Source organism: Vanellus vanellus, assembly GCF_965231255.1.
Source record: "Vanellus vanellus genome assembly, chromosome: 7".
Taxonomy (NCBI): Eukaryota; Metazoa; Chordata; class Aves; order Charadriiformes; family Charadriidae; genus Vanellus; species Vanellus vanellus.
The window spans coordinates 5,407,983-5,429,918 of NC_138912.1; the positions used below are offsets into that span (position 1 = coordinate 5,407,983).

Below are 21,936 nucleotides of genomic sequence, written 5' to 3' on the forward strand. Positions count from 1 at the left end.
TACTTTTTAGCATAAATAACATTTGCAGCTTCTGAGACTCTTAACCTTTCTCACTCCGCTTTTTGTACCCCTACAGGAAAAAAAAATAAATCCTGAGAAGCGAGTGTCTTTCTAAAATGTAATTATGATGTCTTTAGGTACGATCTAAACAAAGGCAGAAAAACCTCAGCAACACAGTATCAAATTAAAACTGGATGACTGCTCTGGTTAAACTGAAAAATTTGCATTTAATTTGCATCTTAGGATGCAAATTAGTGAACAGAAAAATCTTGCAGCATGTCCTGGAAAATAATTCAGGCCAAAAATACTCAAGGAACTTGCAGCAAACAACGTGATGAAAAGGATGGTCAGAAAATTATTCCATTCCTCTCATGGGTGGGTCATCATTGAAAAGTCTTGCCTGTATGCTCACAAGAGGTCAGAAACAACACCTCAACCAGGAGAACATCAGGTCTGGGTGTGTATCAGAGCTTCTTGTGTCCTACGAAGTGGAGAACCACCCACAGCCCTTCTGCAGGCTCCAAAACACAAACTTTTCAAAACCAAAACAATCAATCTTAGTGGGTTCAGAGAGGCGTGGGATACAAACTCAACGTGAACCCATCATATTGCAGCTCCCCTCTTCCCTTCATTCTCTTTACACTAGGAAAGTTGTCTCATAGCTAGCAAACATTAAGCCATTTCTTGATCTTCCAACTTGTATTTGGCCCTAAACCAAACAAGCAGTAACGCACTGTTTCAGCACTTCCCACCGATGAGCGCTTTCCCACCATCACCCTCCAGGCATCAGTACAGATGAAGAGAAGCTCATTTTAAGTCTTGGTAATTGAAAGTTGACTTCTATCCTCTGTAAAATATAGCCAAAAAAGTCCAGCCCTGCCTTATCTGGTGATTTACAACAGATGTTTTAAAGCCGTCATGAATTGTGACAATGGTTTATGCAACAGTTCAGACTGCAAGACCTCCAGGTCTGGCTGGTTACAGAGCAGAATTTACTTTTCAGTCCATATATGTTAATTTCCTGGTTAGGTGACCTACAAATAACACAAGCTTGCAATCTGGAAGTTGGGAATTTATTGCTGTATTTTAGGTTTTCCTGTTGCTATGTGAATTTTTGGGGTTGTTTTGTAAGAAAGTGGTTACACCTTGTAATAGCTTCCCTTTCCACAGAGATCCCTGAAGAATGTTTGATGAACATATGTTTCCGCACATTCAGAAGTCCTCGTTGTGTATATTAAATAAACCCCGTTCTGAAAGTGCTGCTTACTTGACTACCGAGACACAGCTTTCTGTCAGGGAGGGAGTGCTTTTTCTTTAGGATCTTCAGTGAAGTCACCTTGAGATTTCTTTATATGTACAGTCTTCCAGTATTAGTAGCTCTACAGCTAGTACGACATACAGAGGAAGACCAGTTTCAGAAAGATGTAACTGATCTTGAAAGATCATATAAAATTGCTATTGCTGCCTGTTGAGACTGTACATCTTTTTGATTTGTATTTTAAAGTATTTTATCAGAAAAAATGTTGCATTGTGCATTGCATGTTCTTTTGAGCACTAATATACCAATACGAATCAACATTTGAATGCTCTCATCTATGAAACAAGCTATTAGGAAACATACTGGTTAGTTCTAGTCACCTAATGTATTAGACAGTTATTGCACATGAACAGAATATTTTTAGGGGATAATAAACGCCAAGATTTCAAAGCAGCTTAATAATGTCTCTAGTATCAGATAATGAGAAATTCCCTCAATGCCGCTAAGCTGGACTTCATTAATTATAGCAACTGATCTTACAACTGGCATATTTAACTGAAATAATGATTATAATTCCTATTTGTTAGCCTGGAACTCCAGATTCACTGTGCACTGATGTTTGACTGTCTCTGGTGCGGGCTCGGAAAGAACTCTTGCTTCCTCTTACCCGTGTGTACAGCTGACCACGCTATGTAGCTCTAGGCTACTAATCATGCCCCGCACCTAGACCTCGACCGAGGTGTTATACTTCAGGGAAGACAACTCCTTGCAAAACGCTTTGCAACGACTGTATTTCAATACAACATAAAATGACAAATTGTGTGAAATTTGGGAATCGTACGATACATATTCATCTGCCCATCAGTTTCTGCCAACAGTTTGCACAGTGATAACATAACAGGTAAATATTTATGCAGCATTTGTGGTAGCTGTTAACCACTTTCACATAATTCTCTCACGTAATTCTCTTAGGAGAAGATCTATCGCATCGGTACACCGAATCCATTCTGGGGTTGAGGAAAAACATTTCTTCGGTTTTCATGTATCCAATAAGTAAGCTCAGGAAAGTCAGACAGCTGCTTTCAAAGCAGACTGTGTTTCAAATTGAGCCTAGCTTGGTAGGAAAAACTTGAAATGTGCCTCTCACCAAAAGATTTCCAAATGGAAATGCAATAACATGTTAATTAGAAAATTCTTTACATAGCAGAAGGCTCCCAATGAACAATTACTTTATATTTCACATAAGCCTTTTCTAAAACAATCTTTATATGGGGAAAAGAAAATATGAAACAAAGAACAACAGCACAGAAGACATCATATCAAATGTTATATTTGAGTATTTCCCAAGTAGCGATTAAACCTTTCTGTGGAAATCTGCCTCAGACCGTTATCACAAACCAGAATAACACTAAAGAAACCTGACAGATGATATAATCATTCTATCCCAGTATAAAAATTGCAAGATATGGGAAAAATTTTAAATGACAGATTATTAGAGAACCATCACCTGATATACCAGATTAGCATTGTATCAAATCAGATATCAAATTCAGGCACTTTTTAATGCATTCTCAACACAGGTCCTTTCTTCTAAAGGGGGAAGCCCAGATGCAGCATTTGATACTGAAGATGCTGCCCCAGGGCAACAGACTAGATTGACAGTGCTGACTAAGGGCATATAAAGGGAAAACTCACTAATATAAACACTTATTTTGTATAAAACAGCTTTGAGTCCTGTCATTAGCACGGAAAGCCTCACAGCGTTCACAACACCAGCTCTGCGGCCCTATACTTACTGGTGTAGCCAGCCACCATCAACAGTCCTGGACCCACAGTGCCAAATGTAGATGTGCAATTTATGACAATCCATAAATGCCTGTCCCAAACTGAACAGGGGGTGGGGAGCACAGGCAGCTCTTAACAGCTCCTGGACAATGGCACAGTAATTTTATTACTAAACCAACAGCTGCGTTAGTGTAGCAATGGAATCAGACTGAAGGGGATGAAACAAGTTAACTCTTCCCAAAGTCAGCGACCAGAACACCTAATGCTTTCCACGTGCCCCTTTAGAACAACGATGACAGAAACTCAGTGTTTATAATTCATTTGTGCGCATATTCCTCCACAGAATTTTGCAGACAAAAATAAAATACAACACATACATTTCTTTTGAAAGTTACTGTGTACAGAATACAGCATATAGAACTGAGAGATGTGAAATATTTACAGCTGTAACATTATAAAGGCTTGACCTTGATTTTCTGAGAACTGTTGAGTAGCTGACGAGGCCGTTCAGATTGTTTCCTGGAGTCTGGCATCCAAGTTCAGGCTGTAGGAAATCACATTATTTTGATTTTTTTCAGATTATTTTTTCAAATGGATACCTGACACAGTTCTACACAAAGAGACAGTCCTTTTACATAATCCTGGATCTCCAGCCCTTAACAGTCCTTCAAAGAGCTCTGCACTTTCCTCCATAAAGAGTTTGCTTTTAGCACTATATTAAGTCACTTAAGTATTTTCACTCACTTCCTAGCCTCACACAAACCTACAGAAACCAAACTAAGAGAGTACTCAAACGAGGAGACCTACTAAACAGTATGAATGAACACCTGATCTCTGCTGACACTCACGTGAGCAAAAGCAGGCTAAACTGCAGCACCTAAGGGCTGCATCTCACCTGAGCACAACTCACCATATTCATCAATGTTCACTCAAGCATTTGTAGTACAGTTATGATCATTTCAGACTTGCAGATAGACTATGTTGAGCAGTATAATTGTAGTTAACTGTTGCTGTGTCTGCAGTCTTAATCCTAGTCTAACAATCTCTCCAGTTTTTTCAATTCAGCTGAAAGAAAGCAAACAACCTGAAATGCATTAATATTAATAACAATAATAATTATAATAATAACATCAACAATAATAATGATAATAATAATATAGCTAGAAGAAATCTTCAGAAATTACCTAGTTTATGCTCCTACTCTTACGTTTTTCAAAATCTCAAAGCTGGTGATCACACTGATATGGGAGGTGCTTTTTTTATTGGCATAAGGATAACTACCACATTAATTCTTCACCTATCAAGAGTCAAAATATGCAAGTGGGGGGTGGCATTCACTAGAAGTAGTTACTTCCCTTTGAAGCTCGCAACAAGTCAGAAAAACTTTTTAATAGTGCTTTTCCTCCTTGCTTGTTGCTTTGAATAAGGCACTGCAGTCTGCTTGTTTTACGAAATCATACTTGTTAAGTGTCATTTACCCTAGTTTTGCCAGAAAATCCTTTAGGAGTCTCAGACTGTAACAGTCTAAGCTCAAAGTGAATCATCAGTGACTAGCAAGCTTTAAAAATGAGATTCTTTTAAGTTAGCCAAAACCGGAAACCAAGTCATTCCCTCCCCAAAACACTTGAAACAAATTGCTGATTACAGCAATTATAATAATTTTTCATATATTAAGCTTTCCATCTCTTGATTCTTAGTTAATTAGTTCTCCAGCACTGAAGAGGTTTCTCTAGTAAATAATGTCTAATTTTAAAGTAAACAAGAGAGATATAAAAGCAAATACTTCTCAACCACCCCCCCCAAAGGAGAAAAAATTATCTCTTTTTGTAGAGAACCACTAACTTCCATGAGCGAGTTTTCTAAACTGGAAATTAACAGTCCTTCCCTAACTCCCAGGAAGGCTCTGAGGATTAAAGGTTGTAAAATGCATTGGACGCGGAAAGGCCACTGTGATGTAGTATCACAGCATACCTATTACCTAGCTCTGTCTTTTTGCAGAACTACTAGAGCTTTTTTAACCCCATTTCACAAAGATTTCAACTCAACCTTTTATGAAAGGAGAACTATAAATAGCCTCTTAGATTAAAACCCTTAACAGCTGAGAAGGCTAGAAAGGGAGGTGGATATTATCCACCTTTCAGTACCACAAACTGGGGCTGGAAGGGCTTAATTACCAAGACATACTTAAGAACACACTAAGGGCTGCTGTAAAAATTACTCCAATTACAGCAGCTCCACAGATATTGCTCCACCTGGGAGAGAGGAAACCATCACTTCTGTCTCTTTCCACATACCTCTCCTGTATGCCATGCTAATAAAGGGCATCACGAACAAACAGCAGCTTCATGCTGTGCAACAGTTCTGCTGCACATGTGGAGTCCTTTCTCCCAGGTGGCTTAACAGAACCTTTTACACCGGGCAAAGCCAAGGATTTGGCTTCTTTTATTTTCACTTTGAAATCTCACAGTGGAGATACACTGTGTGCAAACCCTATGGCAACAAAATAATTTCAGCCAATGTATTAGCTTAGGAGTGTCTGGCACAGAAAGAGATACTTTAAACCCATTTGGATTTGAATGTAGAATTCATGATTTCACATGAATTACACACTCACTGTCCTGAAATGGGGAATTCATGGTTTTCCTTACGATTTTGTCTGTGATGTTGTATTCTTATGATTTTTATAGTTACAAATAAATATGTAATTCTTCAGAGAAATAATTTCCATTAACAGTCAGGAAGTCCTTATGGTTTCAGTACTCCTGTGCTAAGCTTTTTGCAATGGTGCTCAACTGGATATTTGAAGTTCCTTCATATATTGTACCTGAAATGAAAAGAAAATAGATTAGAAGACTACAAAACCACAGTGAGTATATGAAAAGAGACCAAGATATCATTCTAACAGTCCAGTTAGAATATTTATAATTACGAAGTGAAGCTTTACTGAGCAAGTTCTAGAAACAGAATTATTATTTACATAAATGTTCATATTTTATTATCTGCATCAATTAAAATACTCTTCTGTTGGCATGACATAATGACAAGACATATTCCTGAAAAGCAGTTCCTAAATAAACAACAAAAATTAAGTATTTATAAATGCTCTCAGCAATAAAAATCAAAGGGTAATATTGTTAGAAATGTCAAACTGTTAGGTCTGAGGACTACACTGGTAAACAACAAAGTCCTGAAAATAAAACCCCACATAGATTCAGATCTTAAAGGCAAAGAAAGTATTTTCAATGTTTTTGAACTGGACACGATGTGTGCGTCTGTATTTTATTGGTATCTAATGAAACATTTTAACTAGCCTTACCTACACAGGTGTCTATACCTAAAGTTTTACCTTCTTATATCTGAGCCTCTGAATAAGTTTTAATTAGCGTCTCATGGAAAAAATATCTTAAAAAAATAGCCAGTCATTCATACCCCAACTTTAATACTACTAATGCTACACGAAATACTTTTTAAGAAACTATCACTCACCTATCTTGCAGTCACGATAGTACTTTTCTATTGGGTAATTTTTTGTGAATCCAACGCCACCCATCCACTCAATACATTTACTAGTTGTCAGCGTTGCAACCTATGAAAATAGTTTCAGACGTACAATTTCAGGACCTGACTTCATGCAGGTGGTGGTAAATGTTATTCTTTGTAGCTATTTAAAGTAAAAACAAAACAGCAACAGCTAGAACAAGCGGGAAGAGGAAGTACTGATATTTTTGTATTCGTTTTATTTATGCAAGTTATTTTAGAATAAAAATGACATTTTTCTAAATCAGATGACATCAAGAATTTACTAACCATTATTGCAATAGTTCATATGCTGCACTATGAAAAAGACGAGCAGCAGTATGCAACACAGCAATTACAAAGAGGCAGAAGCAATCCAATTTTGAATCATACTAAGACTCTCAGTTGTGACCAGCAGAGTTGAGATGATCACAAACGAAGTCTCACCATGCCATTTCTCCAGCCACAAAAGGAGAATCCTAAGAAAATGAAATCTCTCTAGATGAGTGAAAGTACTAATTCACTTTCTCTTTTAATGTTGTTGCTTGTTTTTCAAAATTTTATTTAGGGGTGTGAGCAGTTCATTCTTTGGTGGCCTACTTTACATTCTATACATGGATTGAGAACGAGAAACAAGGTAAAAGTACATCCACAGATCTCACAGCAAAACATGAATTAAAAGTTGTACATTCAGTAACAGAAGAAATGTGTAAACAGCAGTGAAATAAATCCACTGAATAAAGAAACTGCAGGTTACCTCAGCAGCATAGTATTTGGCCATGCTTGCCTCCTTGATGAATGGCCTTCCTGTTTCTGCAAGACGAGCTGCGTTGTAGGTCAGCAACCTCGCCGCCTCCAACTGCGTGGCCACCTGAGCTATCTGATGTTGCATCCCCTGTAATAAGCACGCTGCAAGTCAGACAGAACCAGTATCTAGTACTCAACTGGAATTTCTATCAAGAACTGTTCTTTTCACCGAGAAATATACCTAGACTGTGAAATAAAAATACAAAATCTAGATGGACTAGTAATTCTGCGTATTTCTGCACCTATGACATCAACGTTGGAAAACCTCTGGGCCACTAAGTCCTTTTAGGAACTGCACTCCCATTTTCTCCTTCCCGCTTCTTGGATTCAGGCATACTGGGAAACTTTTTGCCTGACCGGCTGGACAGTAGGGTTCAATGTGAACCTATTTGCATCCATGAATATCAAGGAAAATTTCAGCCAAACCTTAACACTCTCCTGAGCACTGCAAAGACCTGAGTAGGTCAAAGCTGTGTTTTTATTTTGCAGCTGTCTACTGAAAACATTCATACATTAACAAGTCTAATACCCTGATGAGCTTAACTGAGAAAGACTTGAAAAAAGTACCTCTTAAATAAAGTGGAGAACTAGCGAGGTGACAACCACTTCCTCCCATGTCCCATAAGCCATGAGAGAAGAGTTAGGAGCAGCACAGAAGTATAGAGGACATGACTGATGCATGGATTCAAAGGGAAGGAAAAAGGTGATGGAGCTTACATCTAAATGGTAGGTATTACAGAAGAATAGGTTTATTTAAGAAGACCCAAACATTATGATGACTGAAAATGAACATTTAGTAGCCTAATTTGCTCCTAAAACACAATGAAATCTTTCATCTTATTAACACTGCTCCCTGAAATTTGAAAAAATATATATGCAGGTCAAAATAACAAAATGATTTGGCAATTAAAAATTCCATTTCCCATTCAAAAGACGCAGTTCCAATCATTTCCTAGGTATCTGTAGGTGCTTCCTAAAATTTGTATAAATTATGAGTAGTACTAATGTTCCTTCTCTTCAGCCGAGATGTAGGTTTCTTTTAACAAGAAAATTACTATAGCAATTACAATTACATATCTTCCTTATTAAACTATACATCATTTTTGCAACAAAGAGCCTTTTTCGTTTTAAGATACAGATATTATCATGAAAACTAAATGTCTTTGTATAACACAGGAAATCTAATAATTCAATCAGTTTTCCTCATCTTTTTATAATTTCTAGTGTCTCCAGAAAAAGGCCTTCCCCTACACCTCATGAAAGGCTATAAAAACTGGAGCACATTCAACATACTGTGATATTAAAATCAGAAGAGAAAGGGGGTTCCATGTATATTATTTTCAAAGGCAGTGAATATACTATCAAGCAAAAGGAGTTATGTTGATAATGTTTTGAAGTTTTAAATGATTTGTACGGTACTTGCAAAGGCACATAGCACTGAATTTATATATTTTACATGGCAGATCAATGCTCATCTGAAATTCTTTTGAAAAATTCTTCTCAAATATTGGTAAGTGGAGACATGACACAAGGTGGAGCACAAATGATGCAAATCAGATTACTCATTTTACTGACTTCGTCTACTGTGGTAACTACTACTCTCTTGGAGGAAACTTCCCATGTGTTCATTAACAAATACCTGGAAATCAAATACGCTTTTCCCAAACTGGACTCTCTCCTTTGTATAGGGAATTGTATGGTCAAAACACCCCTGTGCCAGTCCTAACATCTGTAAGAAATAAGACATACTGAGGTGAGTTAGGACAAAAAAAAAAAAAAAATCAAACTTTGACGAATAAGCCTATTCCATCCTATTCCATTCCATTCCTGAAAGAAATGTTCTTACTAAAGGCAAAATATGTATGAAAACACTATCACTCATTTTGAACAAAACTTATGGGTCAATTGTGGTTGTGGAAATATTAAGTGTTTCTGGGAATTCTTAATTACAGGGGAAATTTACTGTAAACAAAGTATCTATTACAGGAAAAATAATTTGAATTATTATTCAAAGCTATTTTCATAATCAAAATAATTTCTCATTTTTTAGAAGACACTAGAATGTCAGAATTTGCAATTTATTTCAGAAGTTAGAAAATTAATATAGTGGGAGGAGAGATTTGTTCCAGCGTTTTCTAGAAAAAAACCCAACTCAACAGAACAATTTTAGAAGACATATTGTCTTTTCACACACTCTTCACTCAGCAGCAAAGACAGCAAAACACAATTGTTATCTTGGAGGATAACATCTGGGAAAACTACATATGAACATTTATAAAGAGGTAACTCGCATCTACCTTAGCATCTGATTTGTTAGCCAAAGACACATTATGAAATCTGGAAAGTAAACTAGTTTTATGTTTGTTTAATCACCAAATTTTGAGAAGCGTATTCCATTCCAAACAAGATAGTAAAGAAAGGACCCTGCCTTTTGTAAATCTTGGCATACACACCTATTGGTAAAGATCAGTTGGTTTCATTATATAACTACCATCCATCTGAACATATTCATTCTACCTAGTTTCTTTCCAGGAAAAACAAAGATAGGAAATTAAATTAGGGTAAGCATCAAATAGGAGGGAGGGATGAATGGCAGGAAGAACCATCAAAAAGCAAGGTAACAGAATATGGTAAAATTGGAATCTCATAAAACTTTTCTACATCAAGACGGGATACTACAATGGGCAGTCAGCTGTCGCATCAAGCAGCTTATGTCAAACTACTTTTAATGATATACAGTATTGTATGGGTATTTTTGGATGGACCCACATATTAAGCTGAAAGCCAAGGGCCCCAAGAAGATAAAAGCGTGGCTCTGACTGGGTTCAGACATCTACTCCTTAATCATATAAGATTCTAGAAGAAAAAAACAAAACACAACAAATACACAGGAAAATTAGTATGTGGGAAAAGAACATAAGAAAATAAGTCTGCTGCTAATCAGCTGTATTACCAGCTTTGTTACCTTCTTATATAAACTCACATAGATGAACTAAGCGTACCAATTTCAGCACCTGTAACAATATGTGCAGCTACCTTGCACTAAAACTATCTGAAACTGTTTTCACAGCCACAATTACATTTTACAAGATGTTAATTATCTTTTAAAACTATTACTACTGCAAAACTAAATTCAATACTACAGGGCTTTAGAATTGCTGTTCTTGTACATTCAAGTACATTTCTCTTCATTTGAAGGTACCAAGTAAGTAGTAACTAAGATAAAACAACTACCTGACCTTAACTTTTAATTAGGTTATAAGTGTAACTTCGAGTAATTAAAAGTAAAATCCAGACCATGTATTTTACTGCCAGAGCTTCTATATTATTTATATCTCTGGGAAGAACAGGGCCCACAGCCTTAGTTCTTAAATGCCACATCAGACAAAGTTTAATCACAGATAATCTTTAGAAATGATGGAAAAGCCAACCCATTCAGCAGCACAGTATACTGCCATGTGGAAAGTCTAAATTTCAAGAGGATTATTACTTCTGGTCCGTTTGCAAACTAGGGCAAAAGATAAGGGAGATTGGTAGTACAGACATATTATGCCCTACACAGCACAACTCCATCCACAACAAAGTAGAAACAAAGAAAAGATTACTTTCAAAAGTAAATTAAAAATATAAAAAATTGTCATAAGTAATTTTGTTATAGGGCTGAACCTGATTTCCACTGAAATCAGCAGCAATCTGAGATCCAAACTAAGTTAACAACAAAATACAACATTTTTTAAATAACTCCAAGGTCAGCAAATATTTTCCCCTAATATGCCATAAGGTGCAATTTTCAAACACAACAATGAGCTAGGACACTTCTGCTATTAAAAAAAAAATCATATTTATTTCAAAAATAAGTTGATTTTTAAAAATAACTCGTTGAGAAAACATCAATTATCATAAGATCACATTTGGCAATCCCATACAATCCTAGTTGAAAGCATTAATATACATTTCAATGTTAAATTTTCCAAAGCTAGGGGTTTTTTAAAATAAATTTGCATAATGGAAGATAAAAATGTTGATATATTCCAGTAGCAATAAGTTAACCACCAAAGACAAACTAATTGCCATTTAATGTTTTCTAAATCTATTGCTTACATCACCAAAGGAGAATTTTACAATTTCCAGTTGTTTCAGTATTTTACTGTAACTTAGCTACAGGAATAGTGACATCTAGTGGCAATTCAGTTTTTAATAAAGTATTTTCCAAATAATATATTCTTATTAGCTTTAAATATTTTGTAAATATAAATCCAAATTCAAAGTTATATACTGATTGTATTCAGTATTAAACAAAATTACCCACCTGTGCAGCAATACCTATTCTGCCAGTATTCAGCATTCCAATTGCGTACTTATAGCCTTGTCCAACCTTTCCTAGGATATTGGTCTCAGGAACCTAAAGAATAAAAGCACTCAATTATTTCTGTTCTGCTCTGCTTTGCAACTTCTAGTAGGGTTCACAGGTGAATCAGTGTATATGTTTTATTTAATGTTCCTTATATGCGAAGGCATAAAACATAAACCAGACATTTGATTCCTAGAGTATCTGATCAGAACACTTCCTGATACATGTGATTATGAACTGCTGATTGAGAAAATCTGTAGCAAAATTTAAGAAAACCAACCCCCGTCAAGACTTCTGTGAAAGAATAGGGAGGAAAAAGTTAAAATATGCCAAACAATCAGTATGTCTAAGGAAAAAGAATATTGGGAATTTAGTTAACGTTCTTTCCTGATATGTGGTCAAGTTCCAATTATGCATGAATTATGCTTCAATAGCTAAACAACTTACAATACCTTAACATTTTCAAATGTTACTGGGCAGGTGGAAGACGCTCTGATTCCAAGCTTGTCCTCCTTCTTCCCCACATGCAGTCCCTCTGTGTTGCGGTCTACTATGAAGCATGTAATTCCCCTGTATCCCTAGGATGAATTAAAATATAATCCAGAACTGTTTTTTATACTAATATCACCAAATAGTGGTCTAAATATCTCATTCCAATACTGAAATTTTACTCCTGCTCAATACTATATTAATAAATAAAACACTGGCACTGTCTTCTGTTCCTTCTATGCCTGCTAATTATGATTTAACAAAGGCCAGAGATACCTTTTTATGAAATATTCCCTGTGGAAAACATAATCAGAACCACCTTGAAAGTTCTCTTGAAAAGATGGGGGAATGGTATTACGTAAACGAAACAGACAGGACTGTGGTGCCTGCTTATACTGCTTGCTGTTAGAACATATGTCACAGTCAAACAATGTACTGCAAGAAGCCATTGGGTACCTTTAGACTAAAGCGGTCAAACAAATAATGGCTCTAAACCCATCTGTCAGATGATTCTATAGGATGCAAGATTTTACTTAAGCCCAATTATTTCAGCTACCCTTCTCATGGAAGGCTGCATATATACTCTTCCTTTTAAGGTTGTCCAAAGTAAGAGCACTGACTGAGGAGACTGGCGTCACTGGGAACTGTGCCTGAATATTCAAAGTGAAGCATAATGGTAAATATTATAATAGACCAAATTTAACACCCAAAATTGGTGTACACATTCTCCTTGTGATTCCAGTTTGCAGAACATTGATATCACTATCTCTTCACTTTAGAGAGGTAGTGGGAATATAATTAATAAAGTAGTCTGAAATCATTATGATGGTTGTTATCAAAAAGCTCAGAGTTGATTTGACGTTCAGATAACGATCTGGACAGGACACTAAATAATGAATGTGACAACACATAGATTGTATAGCCAATTAAATTCTGGCATCTCCTACATACAGGCTTATAATCTTCACATCTTTGAAGTCTTAAACTAGATTCTTGAGGTACAGAACAGTGACTCCTGATAGCTGTCACTTTCTCTTTTTCCCTCTGTGTAATTCTTATTCTCAGTTCTCTCTCCTTTCCACCACTCATTCTTGCTCCCTCAGCATCTCCCCCTGCTAGAACCACAGCAGTGTCTCTTACGCAGCACACTACAAGGTACATGTGACAGAAATGTGAAGTGCTCCTGGCCATGTTTCCATCTCTCCCTGCCCCTAACGTCCCACCCTCTCTCTAAGAGGGTGACACTGAGAGGCAGAAAAAGTCCTATGGTTCTTACGGAAGAGTTGCCTCTTATTAAAGAGGAGGCTGCTGTTTCAATCTCACCTCAGTGACAGCCTACCTCACCGAACAGGAGCTGCTAGTGCAGTGTACGTTTCAGTACACAATTCTACACTGGTCTGTTTTCTCATTTATACTGATGTCAATTCTTATTTAATCTTTGAGCAGCATTGACTTTTAATCTCCTTCTTGAATACTTAAAAGCAAATTTCTAACTTTAAGCAGACAATGTATAATGCATTTTTAAAATGTTACACTAATACAGAAACAACTCCAGATTATACAGCAATGCACAACAGTTAACAAATACAGAAAGGGCCTTATCAAACATATTTTGATATTTCTCGTATGCAGTACTCAAATCACCCACCAGCTTGTGAAAAAATGAATAAAAGTTCAGAAAGTGACACGATGTTCAACTGTTCGATACAATGAAAGAAAAACCCCTCTTCTTATTTAGGCAAAATGTTAAATTTTAATTTTAAAAATAAGTATCTTCAAATTAAATTCTTAAGAAAGAGATACTGGAAGTTTAAAAATGACTAAAAGTTTTAAGCAATTTAGTTTTGTGTTTGATTATTACTTTACTGTACTGGTATAGTACATTTTAAAGCCTGCAGTTGACTTTTCTGACTCTACTACCTATATCCAAATTGGTGACAAAACTTGAAACACGCATATTCAGCTATGTATCTTTTACCTGAACATACTTTCGTGTTGTATTCTTGTTAGTTTTCCTGTGCATTTAGCCTAAGCTCTACTTTGCCTTTTAACAACAGCAACTCGTCAGTTAAGTCAGAAGGGTTGGAAAGACTTAGACTATCTGCTCTTCTGTTACTCAGAATAATACCAATGCATATTGTGCTCTTCGTCTAAGCAATTATGATTCTGACATTTTTATTTTCCCTGGTGGGAGGAATTTATTAAATCGCTCAGCAAGTTGTCAATTTTTGTTGGGAAATATTTTTAAAGGTTTGTTGTCAGCTAGGAAAAGGTTCAAAGAATATTAACCTTTAACATCAGATTATTAATCAAAATCCATAGTTTCATATATCGTCAGCTGTTACTGAATTGCAACTATTCTTTAGCAACTTACTAAGGATGGATCGGTATTTGCCATCACAAAGAAAACTCCTGCGTGTTCTGCTAAGCTAATCCACATCTTTGAGCCATTGATAATATAGTAGTCTCCTTTCTTTTCAGCCCGAGTCTTCAAAGAAAAAGCATCACTGCCAGCTCCAGCCTCCGAAAGACAGAAACTGCCTATCTGCCAATTGAAGGGAAAAAATAATTTTAATTTTTACTGCACATATAGGTACAACATACAACAAATTCTGCAACAAAAATAGTTATAAACAAGCTCAAGTCTCAAATTCAAACATTTTAACCTATTGCATCAAAGTAACTAAGTTTCAGATACGGAGATTAAGAATAGAAACACTACGTAATTACACGTCTCTCAAAGTCAACTGCTTTAAAGTTCTTTTCCACAGTAAATTAAATTTTAATGAAACTAATAAGCACCTTTCCACTTTTACCTCTCAGCTACTGATGACAGGCTGTATCTCTATCATGACAGAGCTCAGCTCTAACCAGTGTTTCAAAGTTCACACATATTTTCCATGTATTTGCTGCAGTCACCCATTTAGTTACTGAGAAAAACCACCCTGCTAACATTACTTAAATATTAAACATTACATTATAGTTTAGTAAAGTGAGAATTCAACTCACTGTATCTTTAGCGACTCTGGGCAAGTAAGTTCTTTTTTGTTCTTCTGTGCCATATGTCACAAACAACTTATTTGTTAGTGTATTTTGGAGTTCACATAGAAGAGCTACAGCTGGATCAACTTTGGCCAATTCTTCTACCACCAATATGATTGAAAAAAATGAAGCTCCAGTTCCTCCATATTCTTCCCCAAGATCAATACTCATCAGCTGCAATGTAAAAGATGCAAATATATCAATCTGTTGGTTCCTGTCAACAACTTTTTAGTCCAAGCGGATACTTAAGAGATTAAAATGAAAAACACATAATGTGTTTCCAGATCCTTCCCCAAAGACCTGTTTTCCTTCATATCCTTAACAAACAAATTCTTCACAGAAGCTGAGAGTCAATTCATGCAAAAAATAACTGATGTGCAGTATACAGGCCAATCATCACCCTAATTTGATTACATTTTCCAGAACAATTGCAATCTCAACAGAATTCTAATATTTACAGTTGTTATTGTATAAAATGACATTCTAAACACAGAAAAGCTTTAGGTTTGATAGCAGTAAAGGCTAAAATTGAAGTCAGGAGTGATGAACAGAATATCTACAACACAAGTCCTTGTGGCTGGCCAGTAAGGACATAAAGGACTCCTGACTCCTGATGCCCTTTTCCAGCAACACTTATCAGAGTCATGCTGGTTCTAGGATTCTACATAATTATGCTTATTCAGTTAAAAAAAAAAAAAAAAGGATATGGGGAAGAAGACAAGAACTCAATGATAAGATGAAGAACGTGGTACAGAAGAGGGAGAGATGGAAAGAATATTACAATAAAAGATGGAGAGTGATAATGTAGTAAAAAAGAAGAGAAAGTTGCATTGCTGTTGATAAATCCAAAATTTTAATCTGAAAAGTGCACAGCTAGAGATTCATAAAACGATGTAACTTTTGGAATAAAAGATTAAGTAAAAGCGTGCAGACCCCTTGTTCAAACAATCCCTGTATTATAGAGTCTTCCATTTTCGAATCCTCATCCATTTTTTGCACAAAAGGTGCAACTCGTTCCTGAGCAAATTTTGTCACTGTAACAAAGAGAAGAAAGATAGCATGTAAGTATTCTAACACTCTCCTTGAAGATTGATATAACAGTTGTGTGGTACTTCTGACGGGTTATGCGTGTATTCCCTGACTCTCCCAGACCAGTTAATAAAAGGACAAAACGCTGCCCAAGGGGATCAAGGTGATGTACCACAAACTCAATCATAATCGCTTTCTGAACTCAGCTACAACTCTCTAAACCAAAACAAGTACTTGCTATAAATTCAGAAACTTTGAAAACATCTCCATAACACTTATGTAACATTGGCTGAAAAAAAAATTAAAGAAAATATTTCAAATACATCATATATTTGGTTAGCTGTATTATATTTCTTTATAAATTAAACCTGCAGTTTGGGAAGACGGTCTCAGGCTTTAACGCATGTTATTCTGAGTGCACAAAATCCTGTAAGACTGTTCCTGTTTAACCAGAGCCTTTTACAAGCTCTCTCCCAGATGTGCTGCTCCTTCTTCTTTCACCTTTGCTGAGATGATCCCTTCTGAAACACGGTCCCTTCCTGCAGGCCTGGCTGCATGGCAGACACACCACATCTGTCACTGATCTGGGTATACTTGAAATCTCTGAAAACCATCTGGAGCAGTTAACTGTAGCTGAACTAAACACTTCAGAAAGGGCATGAGTCAATGCCAGGCAACTTCAGTTCTGCAACAGCAACAGTTTTAAACCGCTAATATTTATGCAGAGTAAACTGCACTGTGGTATGTGGAACTGTGGTATGTGGAACCGTGCTATGGTAACATGGAAAAAGAACATTACATTCTTCTCTCGTGAACTAAAGCAGTTTTAAGATTAAGCACAATCCCACACAGCAATCTCAACTTTTAACTAAAAATAAAGAATTAAAATAAATTTTTAAGCTATAATTTCACAAAAATGAAATAAATTTTTAAGTTAAAATTTCACTTTTAGTTAGACATTTCTGAATTTTAACCACACAGATAATAGGTACCCATATTTTTCAGCATTGTCTCCTCTTCGGTGAATGTTTGAAGTGGAGCACAGACAACTCCATCACTGGCTATATTTGGCTTAAGTTCTGATTTGGAGGATCTAAAGACACACGGAGAAGCCCTCCAAGGAGCCAAGTACACTGGCAAATTTCTTTTCAGCTGTTGACAAAAAATACAGAACATCAGACCAGTTAATAGAATTTGTATTTGTAGACAGACAACAATACACAATTACAAATTTACCCAGTGTTTTTATTCAAGAATGGAAATATAATTTACATTCAAGGTCCAGTTTGAAGGTTTTTGAGAGATATAACATGCCCCCCACCCCCCCCAGGGTGTCCTACAAGAAAACATCCTTTAATTACTCTTATTTTAACCCCAAACAATTTTCTTTCTGGAAGTTTGCTAACACAATGTTATTTTACAAAGTATTCACAAACAGTAATTTTGGTCCATTTTAGTGTTTACAGAAAAAAAACCAAACCTGCTGATAGTATTTATTTTTATAGATGGTTGTAAGTCTGCTGCAATAGTAGTAAGCATACAAATATGATAAGAGTAAATGTAAAATAGACATACAAATGTTTTTACAGAAGACCAGTCAACTTTAATGATAGACTTAGCTTTCTCCCTGATTTTCTAAAGGCCAGCAACTCTCACTTCTAAAGCAATCTGATTGCACTTCATTTGGATCATTGGTATTTTGTTGTGAAAGAGCCTAACTTTAACAGCACTGTGAATTTTTGTATTCAAACTGAACTCTTATCTACCACTTCATGATTTTCAGAGTGAGCATACATTTCATAGATGAAGCCCTGGCATTTGAGTGTTTCTCTGTAGTTAATTTCTATATAGTTAGTTTAAATCCTATAGTTAGTATGTTGATAGCACTAGGTAACAAATCATTACCATGTCTTATTTGGTTGATTTATTAAGAAAGTACACGAAAGAACTAAAATTGCATAATTTATGCTTAACTTCTCCCAATTCATCCATGATGTACAATAATTTGAAATGATATCAAGAAGCATTGCTTATCCAACCAAGAGAGTGGAGGAGCATTTTACTATCGGGGAAAGGCGTCAAGACTATGTGGCAAAAGTCACAAAAATGAACAGAAACAGACAGTAGCTTTGGGAGCAAGCTACACGCAGTGATTGTCAGGTGGGTGGACATAGATAATGTGACAGGTAATTAGCTCTTACCTTGGAGAACTATACTTAGTGTTCAGACTTACTCAAGTAGGTAACAGCAGGCATTAGAAAGGAACACATTTGGTTTGAAAGTTAATATACTTTCTAACCACAGAATAATTCCTTAGGATTTTTAAAAAGGTTAGCATAATGAATATGATCTGGCTTAAAAAGCAACAGCCTAACAGCAGCTAAACTGCTGCAAAATGTACTCCTGAAAAGCAGTGTTCAAAAAAGAAGCACAGTTCGACTGACTGATCTCAAAAGAGGTAAGACAGAAAAATGGCTTTGCTCTCATAGCTCCCAAACCCCAACTTACTCTGTGGTTAGCATCTACAGATCAGATCTTTGCTCCATCACTATTGCTATGTCAGTCTAAAGTGTGGAGATATTAATGTCTTACAGAGTCAACTGTGGACAGAAGCCCCCAGTAGAGACACAGCTGTGCCATAAAAATAATGTATAAATGAGCATATGCCTGCTAACATACATTTTTGCCATCACACACTCCTAACCTCACAGCGAGCAGACCGACTGACTGTGCTGTAACCAAGCTGCTATTTAGCTCACAGAATGCAGGACAATTTTGCAAAGCACACTGTGATAGCAGCATTCCTCAAAAAATGGAAAAAACTTTGGGGTCAGGAAGTAAAAATTCCTTTGATCCTTCTAATAATTCACTCTCTTTCATGTTGGCTTTCAACACCTGTCATCTCCCTGTCTAAAGAACTGATGTAAAACAGATCTACAGACTCCTTTTCTCTTAGAGACAAGATGCACAAGTCTGCTATGGTAAGGAAACTGATTTTAGCACAACCAGTCATGCATGACAAAAAAAACCCTAAGAAGTGGTAACATAGAAAACAAATATTGCTGGGAACATTCAATGTTTATTCACATTCAACACCCCTGGTCGCGTAAAACAAATACTTGCTAGTGGGGCTGGTTCATTAATACAAAGTTTGGATCATCAGCAATAGCTGTAACACTTTGAAATGAAGACTAAGTTACTGGAGTCACCGTAGATCTTCACAAAAACCCAAAGAGTTGCTATAATACAGATAAAATCCAAGGCAACCATGTTCTGGAAGCTGTCAGTCAGGAATGGATTATTTACAGAACATTGAGCTCTGGCAGGGTCACTCAACACCCAGATGTACAAGACTATCAAACATCCACCTGCATAAGTCCGTATTCTTAGCAAGGTCTAAGAAGGAAAAACGTAACTATATACACACATACACATATATATTTAACACAGTATGCTTCCTGAGCAGTTATAGGATTACAAATCACAGATACTTCCTGCTTCTTGCACTGCTTTACTTCCAAGTAAAAAGAGCATTTTTCTTCCACGGTGACATAACCAAAGATGAATCGCTGAGAATACTTCACCAGTACTGACCAAGAGCTGTCAGGAAAAATGCATGGTGCCTTTTTAAGAATACTTTTGGAAAAAAAAAGAAAGCTTTTGGAAAAGCTGCAAGTAGGTATGCTCAGTAAGCAATAAGTCAGAACTGTTGAAACAATTAGTAGTACTCTGGGATTACCTCTACTTTCATTTGATGGCACCTGACACTTGGGTATAGAATTATCAACAATGCAGGTGAACACATCACTAAACGCAAGCAGAGGACTCTGCCCAGTCCAAAGCGGGAAGCACAGATTTTGTAGACCACAAAAACCACACAGATTTTTCTCATGTGCTTTCAGGAAAATAGGAAGTTGGACAAACTTGATTAAAAGCAGCTCAGCAAGGTCAAGCCCAAGTGCGCAGGGCTGTATTGGCTGAGGTGACCTGCCAACAGCCTGGCTTGCAAGTAGAAGCTCTCAAATGCAGTGAACAGCTCAGTGTTTGTTAGAGGTTACAGCCATTACAGCATGCCTGCTCTTGGCAACAATGCCAGAGGTTATGAGAAAATTAGTGCTCACAGTAACCATCCATTCCTTCACCTCCTCTTAGTAGAAACCACCCCAGGCTTTCCCCACTCCCCAGAGCTTTCACTTGGAGGGTCTTCCACTGCAACCAACCCACTTGAGAGTGGCACAGAAAGTTGTCCTACCACAGCAGGAGAAACAAAGGTAACCCTTAGCGTACGTATGCAGACATGGTCTGAGAAACACTTGTCTGATACCTGACTGAGATGACCTACAGGACAAAAGGAATATTCATAACCTTGAAAAGTCTTAAAACCAGTATGATGGCCCCAAGGGACAGGACCTACATTGTCAACACCCACACACAGAGCAGCAACCCACGGGTATGCCAGAGTAATAGCACAGTGTAGCACAGAAATTATTCTTTATTTCAACATTTAGATTTAAAAAAAAAATAATAATCAAGTCACTACATTATTGTTTACATTTTCATTCTTAGAAGTCATGCAGTCATATAGTATTACTAACTTTCAGATAGTTATTTAAGGTGCGTGTATGTTACTCAAATGCTTTGACACTGTCTCCCTGCTTCTTTTTTCTCTTCTTTTTCTGCAGGTAAGGCAATGATTTACACTGCTACAAGATTCAGCCTGCTTGCCCTACTAAACACATGTACTTGAAAATTGGTTTCTGGGTTGCTGATAACATTGATTTTTCTGTTTATCTCAATTCTTATCTCCACCTCAGCTCTTTAAAGATTAGTTCTTTTGCTTTCCTTCTATTTGTTTTACAATCTAAAATGAGATTTTAATGCTGGCGGACCTGGCAGCAGCATTAAGATATAAATAAAAAAAGGCCAAAGCAATATATTTTTCCAAGCTCACTTTGTTTTCCTTGACTAGTTCCACTCCTGTATCTATCCTAGCTGGCTTCCAGGCAGCTCCTATTCCTCAGCTGAGGAGCTCCATCACAGTAAGCTTGCTTGCCCTCACTTATGGGGTTGGATTTCTTATTTCAGTTGTCACAACACACCCACAAGCTGCCCTGAGAAGGTTCCAGGCCAACATGCCTTCTCGCTCTGCCCAGCAAAAGAGTGTGTGCGGCACAAACCCAAGTTTTCTGCTTGTTTTTCCTTTATCTTTTGATTACCCCTACAGTACCGCAAGTCTCTTCAGCTAAGCAGACCCCAAAGCACCTCAGCTGCGCTGTCTTCTCACAGGCCCATCAGCCATGGACTGCTCCAACTACGAGCCCTTTCACGAGGTTTGCAAGGATTTTTCTTAGCAAGAAGCTACCCAATACCACCCCCCCCGTACTGAAAAAAAAAAACCGCAAGACAGAGGAGAAGGCGGCTTTTCAAACCCGCCGTCACCCCCTGCAGACCTGCAATTGGACCGGACCCCGCCGGCCCGCTCGGCGGCCCCTCGGCAGCCTTAACCGGCGGTCGGAGATGAGAGGCGAGGCGGGACACCCCCACGACCAGAACCCCCCACCCCGCCGCTCCCTCAGGCGACCCCGCTTCACCTTCCCGCAGCGCCTCAGCCATCCTCCCGCCGCCGCCATCTTGGCACCCGCCCCCCTCCCGGCAGCGC

General features: G+C 37.2%; 1 protein-coding gene across 2 annotated transcripts; it reads right to left on the reverse strand.

Moving 5' to 3' along the window:
- Nucleotides 1-2,030: 2,030 nt before the first annotated feature.
- On the reverse strand, nt 2,031-21,907 carry ACADSB (acyl-CoA dehydrogenase short/branched chain; the record flags this gene model as incomplete). Of its 2 annotated transcripts, XR_014269401.1 has the most annotated exons (12): nt 2,031-3,587; nt 3,954-5,867; nt 6,530-6,629; nt 7,317-7,454; nt 9,006-9,095; nt 11,676-11,768; nt 12,170-12,295; nt 14,581-14,751; nt 15,216-15,422; nt 16,182-16,282; nt 17,270-17,429; nt 21,869-21,907. XR_014269401.1 is itself a non-coding variant. In XM_082486564.1 (11 exons), 11 exons carry the CDS (start codon nt 21,905-21,907, stop codon nt 5,797-5,799), a joined length of 1,296 nt encoding a protein of 431 aa, XP_082342690.1. In that variant the 3' UTR covers nt 2,031-5,796. The 2 variants fall into 2 exon arrangements, 1 of the variants encoding a protein (XP_082342690.1); XM_082486564.1 differs by having other exon boundaries at nt 2,031-5,867.
- Between the last annotated feature and the right edge of the window lie 29 nt (nt 21,908-21,936).